Source organism: Daldinia caldariorum, assembly GCF_022478825.1.
Source record: "Daldinia caldariorum strain CBS 122874 unplaced genomic scaffold F4812scaffold_6, whole genome shotgun sequence".
Taxonomy (NCBI): domain Eukaryota; kingdom Fungi; phylum Ascomycota; class Sordariomycetes; order Xylariales; family Hypoxylaceae; genus Daldinia; species Daldinia caldariorum.
This window is the reverse complement of record NW_025953042.1, coordinates 1,561,138-1,581,774: the sequence shown is the minus strand read 5'-3', so window position 1 is coordinate 1,581,774 and position 20,637 is coordinate 1,561,138. Positions and strand designations below refer to the sequence as shown.

The window sequence follows — 20,637 nt, the reverse complement described above, 5'->3', positions numbered from 1 at the left end:
AAAAACCTTCCGTGGGTGGGGCCCCCTTTTTAATACCGGTGGTTTTTTCGGGGGTACCGGCCCGTTGCCGCCTTTTTTTTTTTTTTTTTTTTTTCTTTTCTTTTCTTTTTTTTTTTTTTTTTTTTTTTTTTTTTTTTTTTTTTTCCTCGAGAAAAGAGGGGAAAAGAAACCGATGCTCAAACACATATACCGAAGACATGAACTCATCAGGATTAAGAACGACGTGTTTGATTAATATGCGGACAAACGCGAAAATGAGACCCAGTGATATCATGGATACATTTCATCGTTGCACCAACGTTCACAGCTCCCACAACTATGCGGCATCGCTGAATCGACATCTATGCACAAACACGCATCTACCTAATCATGTCGGCACTTGAGCAGTTGAGCGGCTCTACACCATTGTACATACGCTGAAGTACCGAAGCGTTTTATCATAACCAACCCATAAAGTGCCTGATGCTCCATATTGTTTGTTTGCTTCATCTCACGGTTATGTATTTTACTCCTGCTAAAGAATCCTCCCTCGATGAAACACGTGTTCTCCCTGCACTGCTATGACAAGCCGGTATGCCTGTTACGTTACAACTGGAGGTACCTCGATCTAGTCAATGACATTACCAAAATTGGCACGAAAAGGGGGGGTTTACGAAACTCGAAGGATTCCTAAACACTCCTTACTAAGTTATCAATCGTTCACAGAAAAATGAACAATTCTAGCCCTATCAGAATTTGGTATATAGGAGGTACCTACACCTCATGCATGTCATGTTGACACAGTACCGCAATATCGAACCCCTCGGTTCTCATGCATTTAGGTATGATACACAAGCAATCCATCGGGTTACCAACGCCTACTTCTCTTTACTGCTGTTAAGATATGGATATGTAATGAGGAAGATGTCTTGGGGTGACGTGATGCCACACAGCGATCACTTACCTGGTATACGCATTATTACCAAGAAAACCGCCGCAAAATAAAACAAGACATCTCGGCTTCGACACAATCCGTCCGTATAGTATTTACCACACGAAACTTACGTCGTATATTCGATAGGACCCTGTAATTGATTCGCTTTCCAAGGTGGAATACATACGTACCTAACCTAAGGTTATGATGAAAAGATCTGCGCCGATATGCGCAGCTCACGAAGGCTTCAAACGTCATTACTAATATCTCAGAGTTGTACTAATTAATCAAATCTCAACCAAAGCCTTTTGGGGCATTCTCTTCGATCTCGATTTATTATTCGATCACTTCTATTTCGCGGATGGGACGTTCGTCCTGATTTACATAGTAGGAGATAGGCAGGCGTGGGAATATTGAAATCAACTGGACCGAGAAAATTTCCGTACTTGAAAGGAGTATATCTCATTTCGCTATGACAGACATTGACTCAGATAAGTTTAGCTTTTTCCCACACAGCTGCTGTATATACCTAACCTAGTATATTCTGAATGGCTTGAGTGGCACGTCCACCGCATGTTTTTCTTCTTGTTACGCAGAACATCATCCCGGTACAGGCCGCGCGCGAACGTTGTCTTGGCCCAGAAATAGTCCTGGCCTTCTTTTTCCTTTTTAAATCCCGATTTTTCCCGCACCGTTACGACCAATGAGGGATCGTGGCAATAAATTCGAGCGGTCGTCACCACCGTCGCCACCAAGTTTGCGGCGCTCTTTTCAAGCAAAATACGGTGGGTGGTTCATCCCTTGCGATTAGGTGTTGCGATAGTCTAAGGGAATGGAATGCACCAGTAAAATTGCTGGCCGTCGGGGTAGAGAAAAAAAGAAACGTGGGGTGCGACGGGCTTTACACAGCCGGTCACGCTCGCAGTTGATCCTTCACGATCAGCCCCCCAACTTCAACCTTTCCTCTTGGGTCTTACTGCATCCTACCCTCAAGCTATGATTCGTTTCCGCAAACTATAATCCCATGCGGGGTAGCTTTTCTGTCGTGCGACTGGCGCAGGTCGTTCTTCTGGACCCTGCGGGCGGGATATTGCTGTTCTTATGGAAATTGATGGCTTTGCGATATTTTTTTTTTCTTATTCTCCCACTGTGATGAGGGGAGGGAGGGGAGAAGCTCGCCCTTGCGGCGTCTATATCAGCCCGGTATCCCGTAGCAAAAGAACTCAAAAGTTTTGGGGCATACTTCTTCCAGCTTTATTCCCTTTCACTGCGAATTCTCAGAGAGAAAATCAGCAACTGAAAGGATTAGTCACTGTATATTATTACGATCTTACCACGTTACGAACGAGAGCTTTGAATTAAACACCACGTTGCGTCTCAACATGTATGCGTCTCACTGTTGCAAATGCGGCGGCATCTTCGTCATTAACACGAACTGCGCTTGGTGCAAGCATAAGGAATGCTCCGACTGCCATTAAGCTTAACTAGTCCTTAGTGACGGCGATAACAGGTAAAGCTACCTAACCTACCTATTACCTAGGGATATTTTTGATGAGATCGAAACGGCTGAACAGAATGTAGTTTTCTCGTCTCTTCTACCGAAGTTCTGGATGAAGCAGATCTTCAGGTAATGTGAGCAGAAATGTCGTCACGCATAAAAGCGGTTATGTATTTCGCGGTGGGACATCTGTAATATCATGTCTTACTGTACCAATATTACGATTTACTTTGTTGGTTTGACTGGGTGACGGGGCTGGTAAACGGATATTGGACGATGGGCGTGTAAAAAATCAACGGCGCTCTGGGCTTTTTTTTTCTCTATGGCTCGTCGTTATGAGCAGGCTGGTTGGTTTGGATCTATACCCGTCTCATGCACACGGCACTGCTTTGACTACGACTTCTCATCGTTACGTCAAGGCGCGCGATAATCTATTAATGTAATTGATGGAGAATATGTGTATCTTTACCATAAGCAGTTACGAGTCAATGCAACTACTAAATTCAACTCCTAAGCTTTTTAGAATGAGATCTCATGCTCCCTCACTGGAGAACATGATGCCAAAAGCCGGCCTGGCAACCTGGCCGGGCGATACTTGGTGGCTACAGGCATCAGCAACATCCTTGACATTTGCCAATCAATACTCTATTCGGTCTATCAAATTCGCTAATGGTTGGCCTGCACTAGTACGAGATTAGCGAGGTGACAAGTGTAAAAAGAGTTAAAAAGGCCCATTGTGTCTGGTTGTTGTTTTTTTTTCTCCTCAAGCAAACGTGACACAGCATAATCAGCCTCACCAATCAGCTAGTTGAATAATTAAATAATTCAACGTCCTAGGTTTCTATCGTAGTTTGACTAATATAGTTTGCTTCCTTAAACTTCACTAACCCAGGAAGTCAAGGGCGAGCGTCGCAGTTCGCTAAACAGGTACCTAACATAAATTGCATCGCCAAACCCGAACTGCTTGGACAGTTGGATCGCTTGGCGCCGTGGATTGTACTATTCTCGGTCGATACCCCTGTCCCGGGGGCCCTCACCATACATAGTAAAAATGTTGCAGTTGTATAAATACAATAGTTACATACGTGCCTACCTCCTACAACAACTCAGAGAATAAAATAAAAAGAGGCTTCTTCTCTAGGTAACCACATATAGACGATATTTCATGAATCATCCACAAAATAGTTAGCATGGTGATGAAAAACAAAACCCGCTTGCCTCTGAGCTTTACATCTAGTTATGTCGTGTAAAAAGCGGTACAGTGGGTTACCAAAGTCTGTGTGCACTGGGCCATTTTACACCAAAACTCAACACTTTCAACAAACGATTAAAATTCAAAATAAAATCGTAAAAATATTTTATTTTATGTAATATTAAGGTAAATTATTACATTATTTATTATCTTTCAAAAAAGTTTTAAAATATCTTCTATTTGTAATAATATTTGTAAAAATATTAAAGGTATTAACAAATATAAAAGGTTAAATGTACTATGTCATATAAAATAATAAAAAAAGTATATAACCCTTTTAACTTTTTCATTTTTTTTTTCATTTTTAAAGTTACCCCAAACACTCATTTTTAATGTTATTTAAAAATAGAAAATACCAATAGTTTATTTAATCAAAATGTTATTTATTAATAAAATTATATTTATTTTCACTATTTATCTTGAATATTTAATCGTTTGTTGAAAGTGTTGAGTTTTGGTGTAAAATGGCCCAGTGCACACAGACTTTGGTAACCCACTGTATAAGCCACGTTGAAGTTTCGTTTTTCGTTAATCCCTGGTCGAGTCCACCATTCGAAAATCGAACAATGGGCCATGGACGAATGGGAGCGCGAAAGCCTTCCAGAATTGGCAGTTAACCTAAAAAGGAGCCCTCCTGAGCTGTTCATGTAAGGAAGGTTAGGAGGTTTGCGATGGTCTTAGTTGCTTCACTGCCTCAGCGCCGCATCGGCGCTCCCACTGATGTGGGTATGCGGGCAAACAAAGATGTAGTTATAATCTTGCATTCACCGATTGTTTAATTTGCGATTTGTTTCCCTTCATATGACTCAATTTTTTGCGGTGTTGTAAAAGCAGGACTGTCTAGAACGAGCTAAGTATAATCAAACCGACTATAGGAAAATACATCGATTATACTACTCAACCAGAAGCTTATTTAAATCATCATATCCGCCATGGTAAATTCTCACGTCAAGTAACGGTAGCATATTTTTAACAGTCTTTCAGGTTCTCAAACAATATACACTAGAGATGAGGGAGTACTCCTCGGCATGCTCCGGGCAACCTATTGCCATGATGGCGGACGATGCAGCTTTGAGCATACACCATATACCATCACGCGACGGGTTAATAGTTCGAGTGCAGCCGCCAAAAGACCCGGTGGATCCTCAACTTCAACATATCCCTTGTGATATCGTTCTAGTTATAGATGTTTCCGGCAGCATGCAAGCCCCTGCTCCGGCGAAAATGATAGGAGACGATGGGAAACCAAGTTCTGAGCATTTCGGGCTCTCGATTCTTGACATGGTGAAGCATGCCGCACGTACGATTCTAAGTACGCTGAATGAAGGCGATAGACTTGGTATTGTGACGTTCAGCAGGGAAGCGCGGGTGGGTTTCTAACGTACAACAGACGTATATGCGTTTCTACTAACCAAGCTCGGGGTCTGCAATAGGTGATTCAGAAATTGTTACCGATGACGCCTGAGAATAAAGAACTAACTCAGAAGAACATTGAAGGCATGAAACCTGACAGCGTAACGAATCTCTGGCATGGAATCCGGGAAGGCATAAATCTATTTGACGGAGAGGAGAACACAGGCCGAGTGCCGGCAGTAATGATATTAACGGATGGATTACCGAATTATATGTACCTACTATTAAAATCTCCCCCTTTTCTTACCACGCCAAGTTCCGCTAACATTGCTGGCAGGTGCCCTAGCCAAGGCTACATCTCTAAGATACGCAGCACCTGGGAAGCTCTCCCCGCGACTCTTCATACTTTCGGGTTTGGTTACGAGATAAGGTCCGGCCTGCTGAAGTCCATTGGAGAAATTGGCAGCGGCAACTATTCGTTTATTCCTGATGCGGGCATGATAGTATGGCATCCCACTTCGTTCCCTGAATGTTGGCTATCTAACAAGTCGTAGGGGACCGTTTTCGTTCACGCGGTTGCTCATCTTCAGACGACGTACGCAACGGGATGTACCCTTCAAATCACTACACCCAAGGGTACTCGCTTAAGAACGACAGCGGGTAAGGTTATCGACAGACAGGATCAAGAGGAAGCAGACTTTAATAGACTTGTCATCAAGCTCGACAATTTACAATATGGCCAGTCTCGAGATATATATCTGGAGAATATTAATAGCCAAGGTTACAGAGCCGCATTTGACTCTTCCTTAAAGGAAACCGATATTGTAGGGGAGCTCAGGTACTCGCGGATGAGAGCCGCGGAGTTTTGCGTCTTAGCCAACTGCATCGCATTTGATGCGCCGGTACCTCAAATCGCCTACCATCAGAGCCGATCGATGATATGCGACTTCCTCTCCTCCTTATTCTCACTCCAAACCGATGGCGAATACAAGACTTGCAAGGATATCAACTTGGAGCACTACCAGCAAGCATTCCAGAAGCTATTAGACAATATTCCCGCCAAGTTCTTTGACGATGATTATAATAAATCTCTAATGGCGGATCTGGTGGGTGACCTTCCGTCCGGTCAAGTAAATCTCGCTCTATCCAAACCGGAATATTTCCGTCGATGGGGGTGCCATTACTTCTTTAGTCTATGGAACGCGCATTCAAAACAACTGTAAGTCTCCTTTAACACAAGTTATTGCCAGAATAAAAAAATAGGAGAGGGGAAATTATTTACCACTTTCTCTTGATGGCTGACAATTTACTACAGATGCAATTCCTTCAAGGATCCTGGCCCCTTGATGTATAACAAGAACCAGTTCTTCGCTAAATGCAGAGATGCTCTCGACAAAGCATTCGACACCATACCACCGCCGAAGCCGTCGTGTGCCAGGGTGGCTACTACAAGATACATAGATATGTCTAGGCTCAATTCGAGATTCATGCCTTGTTTCACGGGTTCGAGCAAAGTTACGCTGGCTAGCGGTCGAAAGGTGCCTGTTCGGACCTTGCGAAAAGGCTCGCGAGTACGCACGCCCGTCGGAAGTAGATGGGTCGCGGCTGTGGTGAAGACATTGGTCCATAGGACCGCCATGTGCAAATTCGGCGATCTCGTCGTCACACCTTGGCACCCGATCCGGATAGATGGCATGGCATCCGGATGGATTTTCCCTGCCGATTTGTTGCTTGGGCTAGACCATGGCCGGGTTGTGACTTACTCCGGAGCAATTTACTCGGTACTTTTACAACCGGATCTCGACACCGAGGCCCACGCTTTGGAAATAGGAGGTATGTGGGTGGTTACTCTAGGTCACGGCGTGGTACGAAACGATGATGTCCGCGCCCACCAATTTCTGGGAGATTATGGGAAGGTAACGAAGTCTATTGCGACTCTCTCGCATGGAACAGACGGTATTGCGCTGTCTGGTGGGGTGGAAAGACGGGATGGCGACGGTTTAGTTTGTGGATTTAAAAAGTATCTACCTTGAGGACGGTTAACCTGAAGTTAGAGATTGCTTTCATCGTCTCTTGAATAAAGGGGCTAAAGGACTATTCCGAAAATAATCACGGTCCATCTGCCAACCTTTTACAATCCAATCTCTCCCAATTCTCATGGCGTCGGTGACTTTTTCTATAGGGAACTGGAGGGGAGCAGTTGGAGCTCGTCTAGTATACCAGCAGATCAATTGAACACCGGCGTGTATGGCTGTGCGGAAAGCGAGCTCGTCATCTAGCCCTCCATACCCGTGGATGAAGCCTTCAATTGCAGGTAAAACACCATCGGTCTTGAAGAAATGCTTTCGCTCGTACATATCACCGACCATCTGCCCGATATCATACGCGCGATGGCCAAACTGGACAAATTCCCAGTCGACGATGAAGAGCTTGGCGTCGCCCGAGTTTTGAGTGCTTAATGACGGATCACTCGGGAGCAGAACACTAGATTTATCAGCTTGATTACTTGCTTACGGCGGCGGAAACGAAGAAAAGAAAGAGGCCATCTATATACTTTCCCGTCCAAAAATCACCGTGTATGAACCCCCAGTGTTCATCCCAATCGCCGTTTCCGGACGTCCTTTGAAATTCCCTCGTTGCGGTGGTTTGAACTTCCTCTAGAATCTCCCGATGTCCCTCTAAAAGTTGAGGAAAGTTGTCCTCGAGAACCTTTAGGTAACTGTCGTAAGTTATGGCGTATTTTAGCTTTCGCATGGGCTCGTTATCACCGATGGCCTTCAGCTCGGTGTTCGGGGAAGAGGCCCACGCATGGAATGAACGCAGCCAAGATCCCACGTTATAACCAATTGATGCCGCAGTTGACGCCGTGAAAATAGTGTTAGCCGTTGGTGATAGCAAGATATTCTTTAGATCAACTGTCGCGGGGAAATCTTCTAATACTTGGATGTTTGCATCGCGGATGAAGAGGTAGAGTCGCGGCGCTTTGACGGCCGTCGTGCTAGACGGGAAGTTGGCCAGCGCATGAAGCATAGACTCCTCGTAGAACTGGACAGTATAATGTTACTCATTTGTTAATAACTCCTTTTCTTGTAAGTTGCGTGATGCAAACTTAAGGGGTAAGAAATACATACGGCACGTGACGCATCGAGGGAAAAGTCCTTGTTAACGGCGGCAAAGTCCGTGGAGTGTTTAATAATAACAGTCTCCTTGGTATTCGAATCCTCACTGTCAGCACGGATGGGATGGACTAACTCCCCACGATATACAAAGTTAGTAGTTCCGTTTGTTAGACGCACCAGCGAAGAGCAAGCGTAAGGTGTCTCTAAAAGCTCCCGCAAAATGTTAGAGACAATCGCATCTTGTTCCTCTTGGTTAAATGGTGCCATGCTCTTTCGAAATACGGGCAGTGCCACTCGTGAACTGTGCCTGAAAGTGGAATATGTTAACACAACCACAACGGAGTACAATCTCTCAAAGGCTACGGTTCGAATCTTACATATCCTTTTTTTTTTAGAATTCCGCCGCCGCAGGCGGCGCGAATCCGGCTGGTAGCACGTAATATGAGTAAAGCTTAAGGGCTAGTTAAACTCGGGCTATTGTGGCACCCCGCAGTGGCGCCCTCAAGTATATACGGCCGAGTTGCTTAATCCGGACGAGCTGGGTCAATACAATATCCCGAACAAGTTCGGGCATTCGAGCCGATCGCAGCCTTAATTAAAACCGGCTTTAAATTCGAGCCGATCGCAGCCTTAGCGTAAAAAATATTCCAACCCTCTCTATTTCAACGATATAACCGGCTTGAATGTCGAGCCGATCAGGGCCTTAATAATGTCGATATAGTTATCCCGTGAGTCATTGTTTTATGCGCCTGGGATAATCTTGCCCCGGCTGATCTTGGTTTAAGCAAATATTCCGAATATTCTATGTAAAAAGTCGCCGAGATGACAAGTTCAACGATATTGATATGTACGCATCATACAACTACGCTGATATCAGCAGGAATCGTGTAAAATGTTGATATAAATCCTCATTTCCGCATCGAGCATGCAATGTTTACCATTAAGGAGGCAATATCAGCAATAGGTAGGCCATAACGTTTTTGCTACCTGATTCCTCCCATTCGAAATACCATTCATCAGCAACCTCTTTCGACGACCATGGGCGAGAATCCGAGATCGCGGATTCTGATTATCGGCGCTGGGTCTATGGGAATCCTCACGGGCTATCACCTAAGTCTCGCTGGTGCTGATGTGACGTTTCTCATCCGCCCACATCGTGCGAAATTATTGGATAGTCCTCAGATGCTCTATTGCTACGATGATAACCAGTTGAAAGAGTATAAGCGCTATAGTTATATTACCGACCCCTTACTGATAGCCGGGTCAAACTATGATTACGTCGTTATTGCGCTTGACGGGGTGTCTTTACGGAACGAGACCGGACTAGACTTGGTGAAGACGATAGGCGACGCTACGCGCGGGACCAATACGAAGATAGTCCTCGGCAGTGTATTCTTTGACTTACGGGCTTGGTTTCTTCAAGTTTCGGGGCTGGCGGACGAGCAAGTAACTAACGGGCACCTCGGCATCCATGCCTATTCCACGAAGGCTGTGACTCTGCCACTAGAGACTTCGACGGATCCAAACCTCATTTCAAAGGCCGACTTTGCCTACATAGACAAGCTAGATGACGGCTTCACCGTCGATGATAGCTCTCCTGCCGTCGCGAACGGCTTTGCCAAGATCTACAACGCATGCGGGATTTCGCACTGCGCCGTCAAGTCCGCACCAGAATACGCCGTCACCATAAACCCCTTATTTGCTATCTTCGCGGCATGCGAGCTATTTGACTGGCCTAAATTTCAGGATATTGGTGATGAAGAACTATGGGGTCTTGTGGTCTCATCCGTGAGGGAAATCCAACAGCTTGGTATTCATGGGGAACTGGGCAGGGAGTCAGCTAGGATAACAACCGAGACTGGACTCGCTGCGTCGCTGGCGGCGTGGGAGAAAAGTATGCTCCCGCTCGACCTACAGGCGTTCAATCGCTTCCATCATGGCGAGAAGTTGAGAGCCCAGGATCGAGAACACTTGCAGGCTTGTCTTTCGTATGGAGCAGCGGAGGGGAAGCCAATGCCAGCACTGAAAGATCTGTTACGGCGTGTTCAAGAACACGAAGTGGTCGCCGCTCAGTGATAGATAGTATCAACCGTCCTCATTACGTAGTGGGAAATATGAGGGGTATGTGTTACTTTCAGCGTTATACTGTAGCTATTAGGTGAATACATAGCTTGTTTTAGGATGTGATGGACATATGATGTTCTTAATTCCCTGTGATTCTTAGAAGTATTGAATAGCTTGTCTTCTTAACTGTTAACTTATATCATCATCTAAAAAGTGCAGTGGTTGACTAACGTTCATATCAGGTAGCTAGAAAGATAATAGAGGAAACAAAACTAAGCTCTAAAAAAACAGGCAGGTTATAACCGAGCATCCCTATGCTCACGAGGAACATCTTAAATAGAGACATCTCGAATGATGTTTAAGTTACGTCTTAATGTCATACTGCCATGAATTTAGGCACTCGCCGTTATTCTACGGAAGGCTTTTGGGGCATATTCAACAACACATGGGAGAAACATTTGGTATCACACCAATCGCGACAGATGAGATATTCTCTATTTGGCAAGACCAGCAAAATAGATGAATCGATCTCCAAAGAGTTTCCAATGATGAATAAATACCACTATTCGCTGAAATATATAAATCTGCTTTTGTGGTTTATAGGTGAGGAACGGAGTTAGGGAACTAAGTGATTGACCGTCAACTTAAAAAGGAGATACAGGTAGGTATAAGAACTTCAACTTACTATGTGTTAGAGCCTAGTACATTGCGATGAAATATTGACTCGTCCACTTATAAAGCCGTCGAGGTAATCGGTAAATTGATCGCAGATTTATTAGGTGTAGTCTTGGTGACTGTTTCAATTGGAATGGCGGAACTGGATTTCGAAAGAAATAGGCAGGCTGACAATTGGCACGCTTTGGCTGTCGCAAATACCTAACATGTCACAAATAAAGGATTTTACGATGAATGGAGATTGACCTTAGGAAGTCTTCTCTTAATGGTTCTAAAGCTATCGTTTATCAAATGTCGATATTTCTGGTCGCTGGCGTTCAGAGTTTACGGAGCAATAAGCCGGTAGTTAGTAAAAGCACAATGATGCCGTTAGCTACTAGATTCTGACTTACCTGCAACATATACAAGATAAGTTAGACGAAGTATCGTAGTTACTCGACCCAAAGAGGTTATCTTGTCATCATGCTAAAATAACTTTAAACAAGCTCTAAGCTCCATAATTGAAACTCCTGTTGACATGAAGCCATCCGAAAGTCGAAACTTGAGTGCAGCCGGATATGAGGTTCAGATGCGGGGGGAGTAATTCCTTGTAGAACCAATAATGTGAAGAGGATAAGTGAGTTTGGACTCAGCAAGATCCCAGATGGTAGGTCCTCAAAACGTAGCGCAATGTTGATTCCTTAGTGAAAGCAGTGAGAGCCACGTCAACCAGGAATTTATTGCAACGATTTCGTATATTATTGTATAAACTATTTGAAAGTGTACTGTTAAGCTCACTTGAAAAGTCATGGAATTTTGAAATCCCTTAATGGGGTTCACACCTTTCTTGCTCCTATCACATTTCCAACCTCACGCCCCCGGGTGCCGAGTAATCATCTACCCAAGCAAGAAGATTTTTTTTATTAACAATAAGAAAAAACAGGAAACATACTTGACTTCTGCCTTGAATGACATGGACCATTGTGGGCTGGAACTAACTAAGCCTACCTAAGCTTGCTAAATCTGGTGACCGTATCACTGGATTTGGGAAGAGGCTTTATTCCATTCGCAATGCGTGGGGGGTATTTTGAAACGATTGGTCATTGTTATTTTCTATTTATTATAACCATGTACGTAAGGTAATTCGAACAGCTGTGGAGAAGGATGGAAGCGATTAATGAATTATAGAGAGGGATTTTGATATCTCCATCAGCTCACCCGTATTAGAGCGGCGTCGAAGTCAACTCGTACATTTTGGCCTATTGACTTTGCATATTTTCTGGCTAAACTCGAATATTTGTGGCCATTCAGGTTTCTCCAAACTTGGTCTTTGTACATTTTGCGGTGATAAGCTGTGGTGCTGTACCTTCTTGGGCGGGATTCCAGGGGTTAAATGTAGAACCTTGATGGCCATCGCCATGAACACTTAAACCCTTAGAAGTCCCTCGCAACTCAGCTGTAATCTTTCCCACTACTATCATAAAAGTAGGATAATTTGAATCTGTGGGAAAAAAATAAAAAGCAAAAGTAACTCCGTTACCTACACCAGAGATGTGTTGTTACACTCTGCTCGAAGTGTTAGTGACACTTATCAACAGACCAGTCCTCTGGAATCCTCACACGAAAAATAACGTAAGAAAAGGAATACGACCGAAGCCAACGTTACATGACCATGTCACATGCGAATTAAACAGCCCGAAACAGTTACAGCTTCTAGATTCTGACCTAGTCCATCCCACATCGACAACTTTAAGTCGGCTCTTTCTAGCAACCTACAGGCAACCCTAGAAAATATCCCGCGCCCTAAATCAGGATGGAATCAGCAGATTCAGCTAGACGCTTCGAATACATTGTATCCTGTCGCCCGGCTTTTCCGTACGAACATGACCGAGATGCCTTCAGGGGCTACTACCAGTGGACCTTACGACCCGAGCTGAACCGACTCACACCACCTACCTCCAGAAACCCACGATAGTACACTGTGCGCATGCATGAAAGAATAGTCCAACGAAGCCTGTACATCTCGCCGAAGTTGGTCTGATCGACTTATAGGCCTGGTCATGAAATGGTGGTTCCATCGATCCTCCCCCTATTCCGCTAAGACGCTTCATTATATCAAGGAATTTGCTCGGCTGTGAGGTATTTACCTGATGTGTCATAGACACCACCGACGACAAGGTCAAGCTATATGCCCACACCCCGAGAAAAAGCAACTAACTGTCCATACTTGGCCAGATCTGAGGAAAGCTGACTGGAACCTCTAAGTACTTCCCCGTAACTATGTCAATTTCGAGTATTATAACGAGGCTTGCTTGGTGAACTAACGTGCAGCTGACGGATGTCATTACTGTCTCATTGCATGCCCTTCTACTCTGATTTACGACATTATTACGTCGCGAAAGGGGATTTGCTAATTGTGAAGAGAATGTCTCATCTTCGTTGTTGATTATATCAGTTCATTCAGCTCTAGAAATCAACTATATAGGAGGCGTCTAATGTACCTAGGTAAGTATCATGCACAACTTGAGTTTAAAACGAAACTCCTACAAAGTCTCAATAGAGTGATATTTCCTACCTTAACCAACTCGGGCAAATTTAGAAACTTTACGAAGCGAGATCATGAGATCCTAGTTTATAAAGGTTGCCTACTTGACGCATACTCTTCGTATCGTAATACCGAACGTTCCAACGGCTTACTTCAAGAGACATCTTTCGATTCTGCAGATTAACGAGACTTGGAAATTACTTCGTCAAATCGAACCACATCCCAACTGTAGTTTCTAGCTTCCTGTCTAGTCTTTGACCTCTTCCCTGCACTGATTAAGAAAACATGCTATTTACACAGCTTGATATTGTTCGTTCCTTCCAAACGCCCCTATGGCTTGGGACGCAATTCCCAACGCCGTTTTGCATCGTACATGATAGTATCAATATAAAGAGCATTCCGGTGATAAGAAAGGCAATTTTGCGAGCAAATCACCTCGGAGAGTCGTGCATGTGGCCTCTCTGCGCAAACGTCGAAACCTCGAATTACCGATAGAGTTTTTATAAACGGGCTTCTTCCAACCAATATGATCTTTCCCACGTTCACGTTTGACGTTACATGCAGCCCCTTGCAGGTCTTCCATAGGTTTGTATTGTGCATATTATATGGGATATGGGATATGGGATATAGGAGATATTTTCCGGTGTCCTTGCAGCTCTACTTACTTGGGCTACTCAATAGCACATTGCATCTAGATTATCCCTTGCCGCCAAGACTCGCCTCATGTCGGCTGCGTTGGTCACCTACCATGGGATGGGTAATAAATTGCCAAACGATGCGCCCACGACAAAGTCGAAATGTATGGATCCTACTTGACCTACTTGGTGCTTATGTTGCAATTCGGGACTGGGATGTTGCTATTCCCTCCTCTACTACTACACACACTCCCACTCCTTTACCTAACTCGCTCATTCTCAAGAGTTGGCATTAGCTCAGCTACGCAAATCTTGGACGGCGCGAGCTATTCAGGTTTTCCAAAGCTTTACTTTAGGTAGTTTAGTTGTAACTTATATGCCTCAAGTTGTCTTTCTCCTCACGAAGCTAAACTACGTAAGGGATGGTAAACTGTATACCACCTGCGTTGGGTACTTCTTCAGGCTTCGATTCTTTAACGTGGGACCCGCTTCGAGAAGAGTCATTGGCATGCCTAGCATAGTCTCACAAACTCGCGTGGATCTTTTTTTTCTCTCTTTTTTTTACAGTGTAACTAGTTAAAAACACAATATACTGATATAATATAATAATAATAACGTAACGTAAACCTTATACATAAGACAATATTATAGGAAAACGTATTTTGCAGCTTCTTAATTAAGTTACCTACCTCCTAATCAGCTCCAGATCAAATCCGGATTGGCGCGGGATGGGAATTGGTGATTACCGTGAGATTTTACATAGGACTCGTTGGCATACAGTATGAAATACGTCTCCGTTCGTATTAAGCAGCACAACCCGCGCAGCCTCACAGTTTACATAGCAGATTGTCTCACAAGGAACAACTCGACAAGGTAGTTGATTCGACGGAGAAGTACTATGTAAACGATTAGATTGAAGTCTAGATAAGGATGGAAGCCCATTGGACTAGAGCGAGGTACCAACTACTGATACCGACAGCTTGTTATTTCCATTAGCCAAGCGAGTTCCAACCGATTAGAAGCGAACGCGGGAGCCCTGGGTCCCTGATATCGAGGGCCCCCCCGCGGATAAGTCCGGTCCCGATGGTGTGTATATCTGCCTGCAGGCTAAGCCTGTGAGTCTCCAGAACGAGGCAGAAGGGTCGGAGCAGTCCGACCAAACAGCAGCTATCGGGTGCCGCACCTGACCATTAAACCAAGCTTGATGTACAAGCCCTGGATCAGCAAAAAGAGCTCCCACGCCTTTATATCGCTGGCGTGGCAAATCCCACTCGACAACTTCGGGGCTGACTGTTTTTAGCGTATAAGCCGGTTTGTTAAGGGATGACGATGATGTGAAGATCGAGGTGGGGGGGAAAGAAGAAGGCAAAGCGAAGGGTTGGCAAGCTCTGCTTAACAGACGAGTCGACTAATATAGCTTCGGTCAACGACTACGAAAGCCCAAATCATACGAGAAAAAAAGGACATGCTGGACGCGCGCCGGCTCTTTCTGTAGGAGCTTTGCCCCGTATCCAGCTTCCAAAGAATGTAGGTGCTACACCGAGGAGAAGCTCTCGAACTTGTTAGTGAAGCTTTGTCTAAGAACATACATCTCTGCCGATCAATGGGACACCACCACCACCACCATCAACTGGGGTCGCACAACTCCAACACTGTATACCTACTCTCTTCTTCCCCCCCCCGCAATAATCTGCATCCTATTCTATTCTGAATGGATGACCAGCATGTGATAACAAGGCCAGAGCCAAACCCTAGCCCACGCCCGCGTAAAGCGCCAGGTCATCCACAACCTCATAGGACGATTACGTACGGACACAGCTCGTAAAGGAGGGTGAAAGCGACTCCAAGGGATTTCGTCTGTAGCTATGTCTTGCAGCTTAAAACGACTATTTAAGGCCATCAAGCTCCCCCCTTTTTGACATCTCAATACCATCCGCATCATCATCACCATCGTACTACAAGACCCACAAACATCAAAGCCATCTTTACTAGTAATATATTCCAAGCTTCAGCTTAAACCAAAAAAACCAACCCACCTAACAATCACAATGGAGCCCGCTACCTGTGGATGCGCTACTTGCTCTTGCGCTGACTGGTAAGCTTTTCACTATTACTTCTTCAGACCTCCTCCTCCTCCTCATCTTCTTCTTCTTGTTCTTCTGAAGCATGAAGCTAACATATATCGTCGTAGCAACTCCTGCTCTTGCTGCGTAAGTAGCCATTGACTAACTCTAGGAATGCTTTTTCATATACTTACACATTTGTTTTCATAGTCTCACTAAATTCTGACAATGATCGATCCAACCAACACGGCTATGGAGAGATAATCAGGAGGAATGGATATCCAGGTCTACTAGGAGGGAAACATATACATTAGGGGTGATGGTGTTTACTTTGGACCGGGCTTGTCGTGTCTGGTAGCAGATTGACCGGTTGCGTCACACGATAAATATACACTCCTTTAAAAAAAACCAATGTTCTATCATGCTTGCATATGGGTATCACTATGCCAACCATATTTCCAACGCCGTTTAATGTATGCCGCATGCCATATGCTATAAGCCATGCCATTCATATGCTCTATGCCATCGCTCGTTACTTCATTCTTTCGACGGTGCATAGTTGATAAGCCATCCCCTTGCCATGTCTAAATTGGCTCCCTCAGCTTCGCAAGCTGCAATGCACCATTCCAAATCCCAATCACCTTCGGCTGCCAGCATCTCCGCTAGTTTCCTTCTACGTTGATTCGCCTCGTCAACACAGAAATACATAGGGTTATGTACGTCACGGACCGACTCTATAAGAGGCTTAACTTGGGGTAGCGCAAGTTGCGCCGTTGATGGTTTAGGCTCCAGCTTCAAGTTTGCCCGACCTGTTTTACACCACTCGTTCGCGCACCATCTCTTCCCGCATCCTTGCATCATCTGCGTCAAGTACCGACGTTCAATACGCCGCTTCAGAGCCTTGCCCTCGGGATCATACAAGCTCACATAAAGCGGCGAGAAGCACAACGAACATAGACCGATGTCGTTCCCGGGTCCTTGGCCCATCTTGGTACCGGCGTTAACAGTACCGTTCTTACCAACGCCTTGTTGAGTCCGTCCGCAGTTGACGTTCCGACAGATCGAGGGCTTTGGTCGGTGAGCCTTCTCCAGCTCGTGATACTTCAAATGCGTCGACATGTCGCGGAGCCGTATTATCTTTGAGCAGAGATGGCAGTCCGTAGTCCTCGCACCATCGACTAGTTCGTGCTCTGTAAGTCCCGTGTGAAGCATCTCCGCAGACGGGTTGAAGGGGTCGCCTTCTTGGCAAACCTCGAGATGGCAAAACTGGCATAGGATGATCTTGCCAGGGCAAAGAGTGGTGCGATGGTGGGCGAGATCGGGAATGGAATTGGTCGAGAACGGACAGGATGGACATTGCCGCTCGGTATGAAAGATTTCGTCATGCTTCGCTTTCGTGATGTCCGATGAGCCGTATGATTCGTCGTGAGGGCAATGCCAATGGCTGTTCCATTCGTCTGATGTCTTCTGGAAAACGTTCTGACATTGCGGGCATACCACATTATTGCGAAGGCAAAAGTTCTCGTGCAGAACCATAGTACGCTTCGGAACCCACTGGCGACAATTCTTGCATTGTTCATCATCTGGGGACCTTTCCTGTATCTCCGCATCCATTGAACCTGGTGTTGCCGCTCTTTCTACCGTCATCGCGTTCTTGATCCTTAACTTAAACGGTCGAGGGGAGAGATCTGTCGAGTCGGCGGGCGTAGCATCGGGTAAATATCCATGAACAGAGATAAGTATACTTTCGGCATTCTCAAGCTCGACATTAGAAGGCTCGATAGATATACGTTTACTGCCATCCTGCGTATAGTTGAAGACACTGAAGACATGCTCCGACTGGCGAGGGAGAGCCCTCTGGCGCGAGGATTTGGGGCTTACAAACAGGTCTACACCGTATTCGTCTTGCAGTTCGCTAATCTCAATCTCGAGAATCCTCGACCGAGCCCACGAGGGTAGCTCGTAGTCTACATAGTCCCCGGGGAGAACCTGGCCGCTAACAGACTTCCAGATATTGAGCTCTTGGCCGACCGAACTACCGCCGGCGGTACCGGGTGCCCTTTGCTGCTTAGCCATAATCTGCCTCATGGTTTCCCTCGCTTGCTCCTCATCTAAGGCTTCAATATCGACTTCGAGATCCGTATTCACTACGCATATACCATCCCCTTCGGGCCGAAACCCGTCGATCAGCAACCGGAAAACTTCATCTTTACCCCCTGATACCGATAAGATGGCACCGTTCGTGAGTGTCGTGAAATTTTCGCGCAACTGCCTCTCTAGAAGCGCCTTCCAATCGTCCGGGTTATAGCCAGCTTCCAGCGGTCGGAGACGGACATAGGTACCTTTTGCTAAGGATTTGGCGTGAATTATTATCTGAGGCCTCATAAACCCGTTACCGGAAGTATCAGTACCGTCTCCGGATATCCTCTTGTCTAAATTGATTCCCAGAGCTTCTAATAGATACGGACTTAGTAGCACCTCGCCCTCCTCTGCCGAAAATTCGAGTATGCCGGCATAAACGGAATTGTTATTCGAGGGATTTACGAGACGGAACATGAGAGGACTCGGTAGTTGTTGATAGGGGTCGCCGCCGAAGGCATACGGGGCTCGGGAAGATGTGGAAGCGTAGGAGTTGCGAAGGGGGTTCGTAGCCGAAGCCGAGGTTGAAACGGAAGATGCGGTCGAAGCGGCAAGAAGCTGTTCGAGAGCAGATTGCGGGAGGATGATCTTGTCGCCGTTCAAATCTTTAGAAGCATACGTTGCCGGCGGCGCAACATCCAGAGTTGTCGTCCACTTGATGGGAGGTTGGTCTTCCATCTTTGAATTACTGTGGAATTAGACGGAATTAACAGCTGGACCGATGTCGACGTCGATTTGTCTTATATGAGTTCTCGGGGAAAGCCAGTTTATAGACTGGGCAAGACATCCCCTTGTCCCCTTGTTCCTTATTTCTTATTTCTTCAGGGATGGGGGGAGGGGAGGGGGGCGACGGTCAGACGGATTTTTAAAAACGCCTAGACGAGAAATGAAGGTTGTGGGGAGAAACCCATCGCGGGTTCGTAGCCGTGAATGAAGAAAGATGGAAAATGGATTTGAAAATGACGAAAATCAGTCAGCCCATTTCCGTCGAATTCCATGACGCAGCTTCTGCCTTAATATTGCCTAGTACCTACCTTAGGTTAGGTACCTTAGGTTGGTACTTGAAAGATACAACATCGTTACTTGCCCCTCTTACATTTTACCGCTTACGTTAATGATAATTTGGCACGTGTTTCGAGTTGTCTCGAGGTATTGATTACCTACTTGGTAGGTACCTCCAATAAGTTAGGTAAGTACCTCTTGCTCCTCGGGTAGGTACAATACAATACCTTTCTTTAGTAGATTGCCGACGCGACTCCGGGGCTAAACTTAGCTAACTGTAATCAAAAATACACGTATCGGTATCTCCGCCGTTTAGCGCGCGAAAAAAAACCAAGAGACTCCTCAACGTACCAAATAGGTACAAATACGGCAACGCGCATTGACTACTTAGGTACCTAACCTACCTAGAGAGATTGTAGGTAATGTCTTTTATTGAAAGTGGACTCTTCTTGTGTATAATATCAATAATACGAAATCATGCATCGATTATAACTTAGCATTTGCTAAACTTGTATATACCTCATTAGGTATTGGTAAAATTACATCAATGCCGACCTAACCTCGAGTTACAATATATAACATTTAACATTGAACATTGAAGTTAAGGGGTTTTCATAGGATGCTCGAGTAATACAATACAAATAGTAGAAAGCCCGAAGAGCATGCGGCTGTTTAAATCCGAATCTCCTTTTATTTGTTCAACCCCAAGTCACAAGATCGACTCTACCAGCCAACATCATCCACGATGTACTATGTAGTATCAATATAAATAAGTCAAATCCTCTTACAGAAAAATTAACAGCCAATCGAATTCTCTTTCTGATAACACAAACATCAATTATAGGCAGACAGAGCCAAGACTATTGCGTATGTTTATTGAAAACATGTCTTATTTTTATTGTTTTCCCGCATCCCATCACCTATAACAGGTACCTACCTAAATGCCTATGACAGTATACATACAAGCATCTAGATAGTCATCGCGTAGGACGACGGCTAAAGTCTAGCCAAGAAGTTCCAAGACGGGACGCGATTATAAATCTTTAGGGGAGCCAAGCCAGAGCCAAGCAAGATTGTGAGATGGTTGATAATGACGATCTCATTCAAAGCTTGGAGGTATTTATTTAAATAATAAGCGCTGACCGACTTCTACGAACCGTCCCACCAAGAGGATGCATTACAATACATTAAAGACATGCCCGAGATGTGTACTACGATATTCAAGACATACCTTAGGTAGGTAGGTACCTACCTATCGACAAGGCGACATCGAGACATCCCAATGCTACTTTATTACAATCCTACCCAAGTCTCCATGTTTTCTGTAAAGTCTAGATTCGAGAGCGAGTTCTAACTCTGTTGAGCTGGTCTCAACGCTCATCCATACTACATAATACTAC

The 20,637-nt window shown here is 45.1% G+C and overlaps 3 protein-coding genes across 3 annotated transcripts; 2 read left to right on the top strand and 1 right to left on the bottom strand.

Moving 5' to 3' along the window:
- Positions 1-4,716: 4,716 nt before the first annotated feature.
- Positions 4,717-7,049, top strand: F4812DRAFT_450823 (hint-domain-containing protein; the record flags this gene model as incomplete). The annotated part of the gene is made up of 5 exons (XM_047936138.1): positions 4,717-5,031; positions 5,097-5,290; positions 5,354-5,519; positions 5,571-6,235; positions 6,332-7,049. The coding sequence occupies 5 exons, from the start codon at positions 4,717-4,719 to the stop codon at positions 7,047-7,049; spliced, it is 2,058 nt and encodes a 685-aa protein (XP_047791345.1).
- F4812DRAFT_470767 (kinase-like domain-containing protein) lies at positions 6,989-8,402 on the bottom strand (the record flags this gene model as incomplete). Its single annotated transcript, XM_047939020.1, has 3 exons — positions 6,989-7,500; positions 7,571-8,061; positions 8,148-8,402. The coding sequence occupies 3 exons, from the start codon at positions 8,400-8,402 to the stop codon at positions 7,080-7,082; spliced, it is 1,167 nt and encodes a 388-aa protein (XP_047791344.1). The 3' UTR covers positions 6,989-7,079.
- A 113-nt stretch (positions 8,403-8,515) lies between these two features.
- Positions 8,516-10,947, top strand: F4812DRAFT_355074 (uncharacterized protein). The gene has a single exon (XM_047931774.1). The coding sequence runs from the start codon at positions 9,174-9,176 to the stop codon at positions 10,209-10,211; it is 1,038 nt and encodes a 345-aa protein (XP_047791343.1). The 5' UTR covers positions 8,516-9,173; the 3' UTR covers positions 10,212-10,947.
- Positions 10,948-20,637: the final 9,690 nt, after the last annotated feature.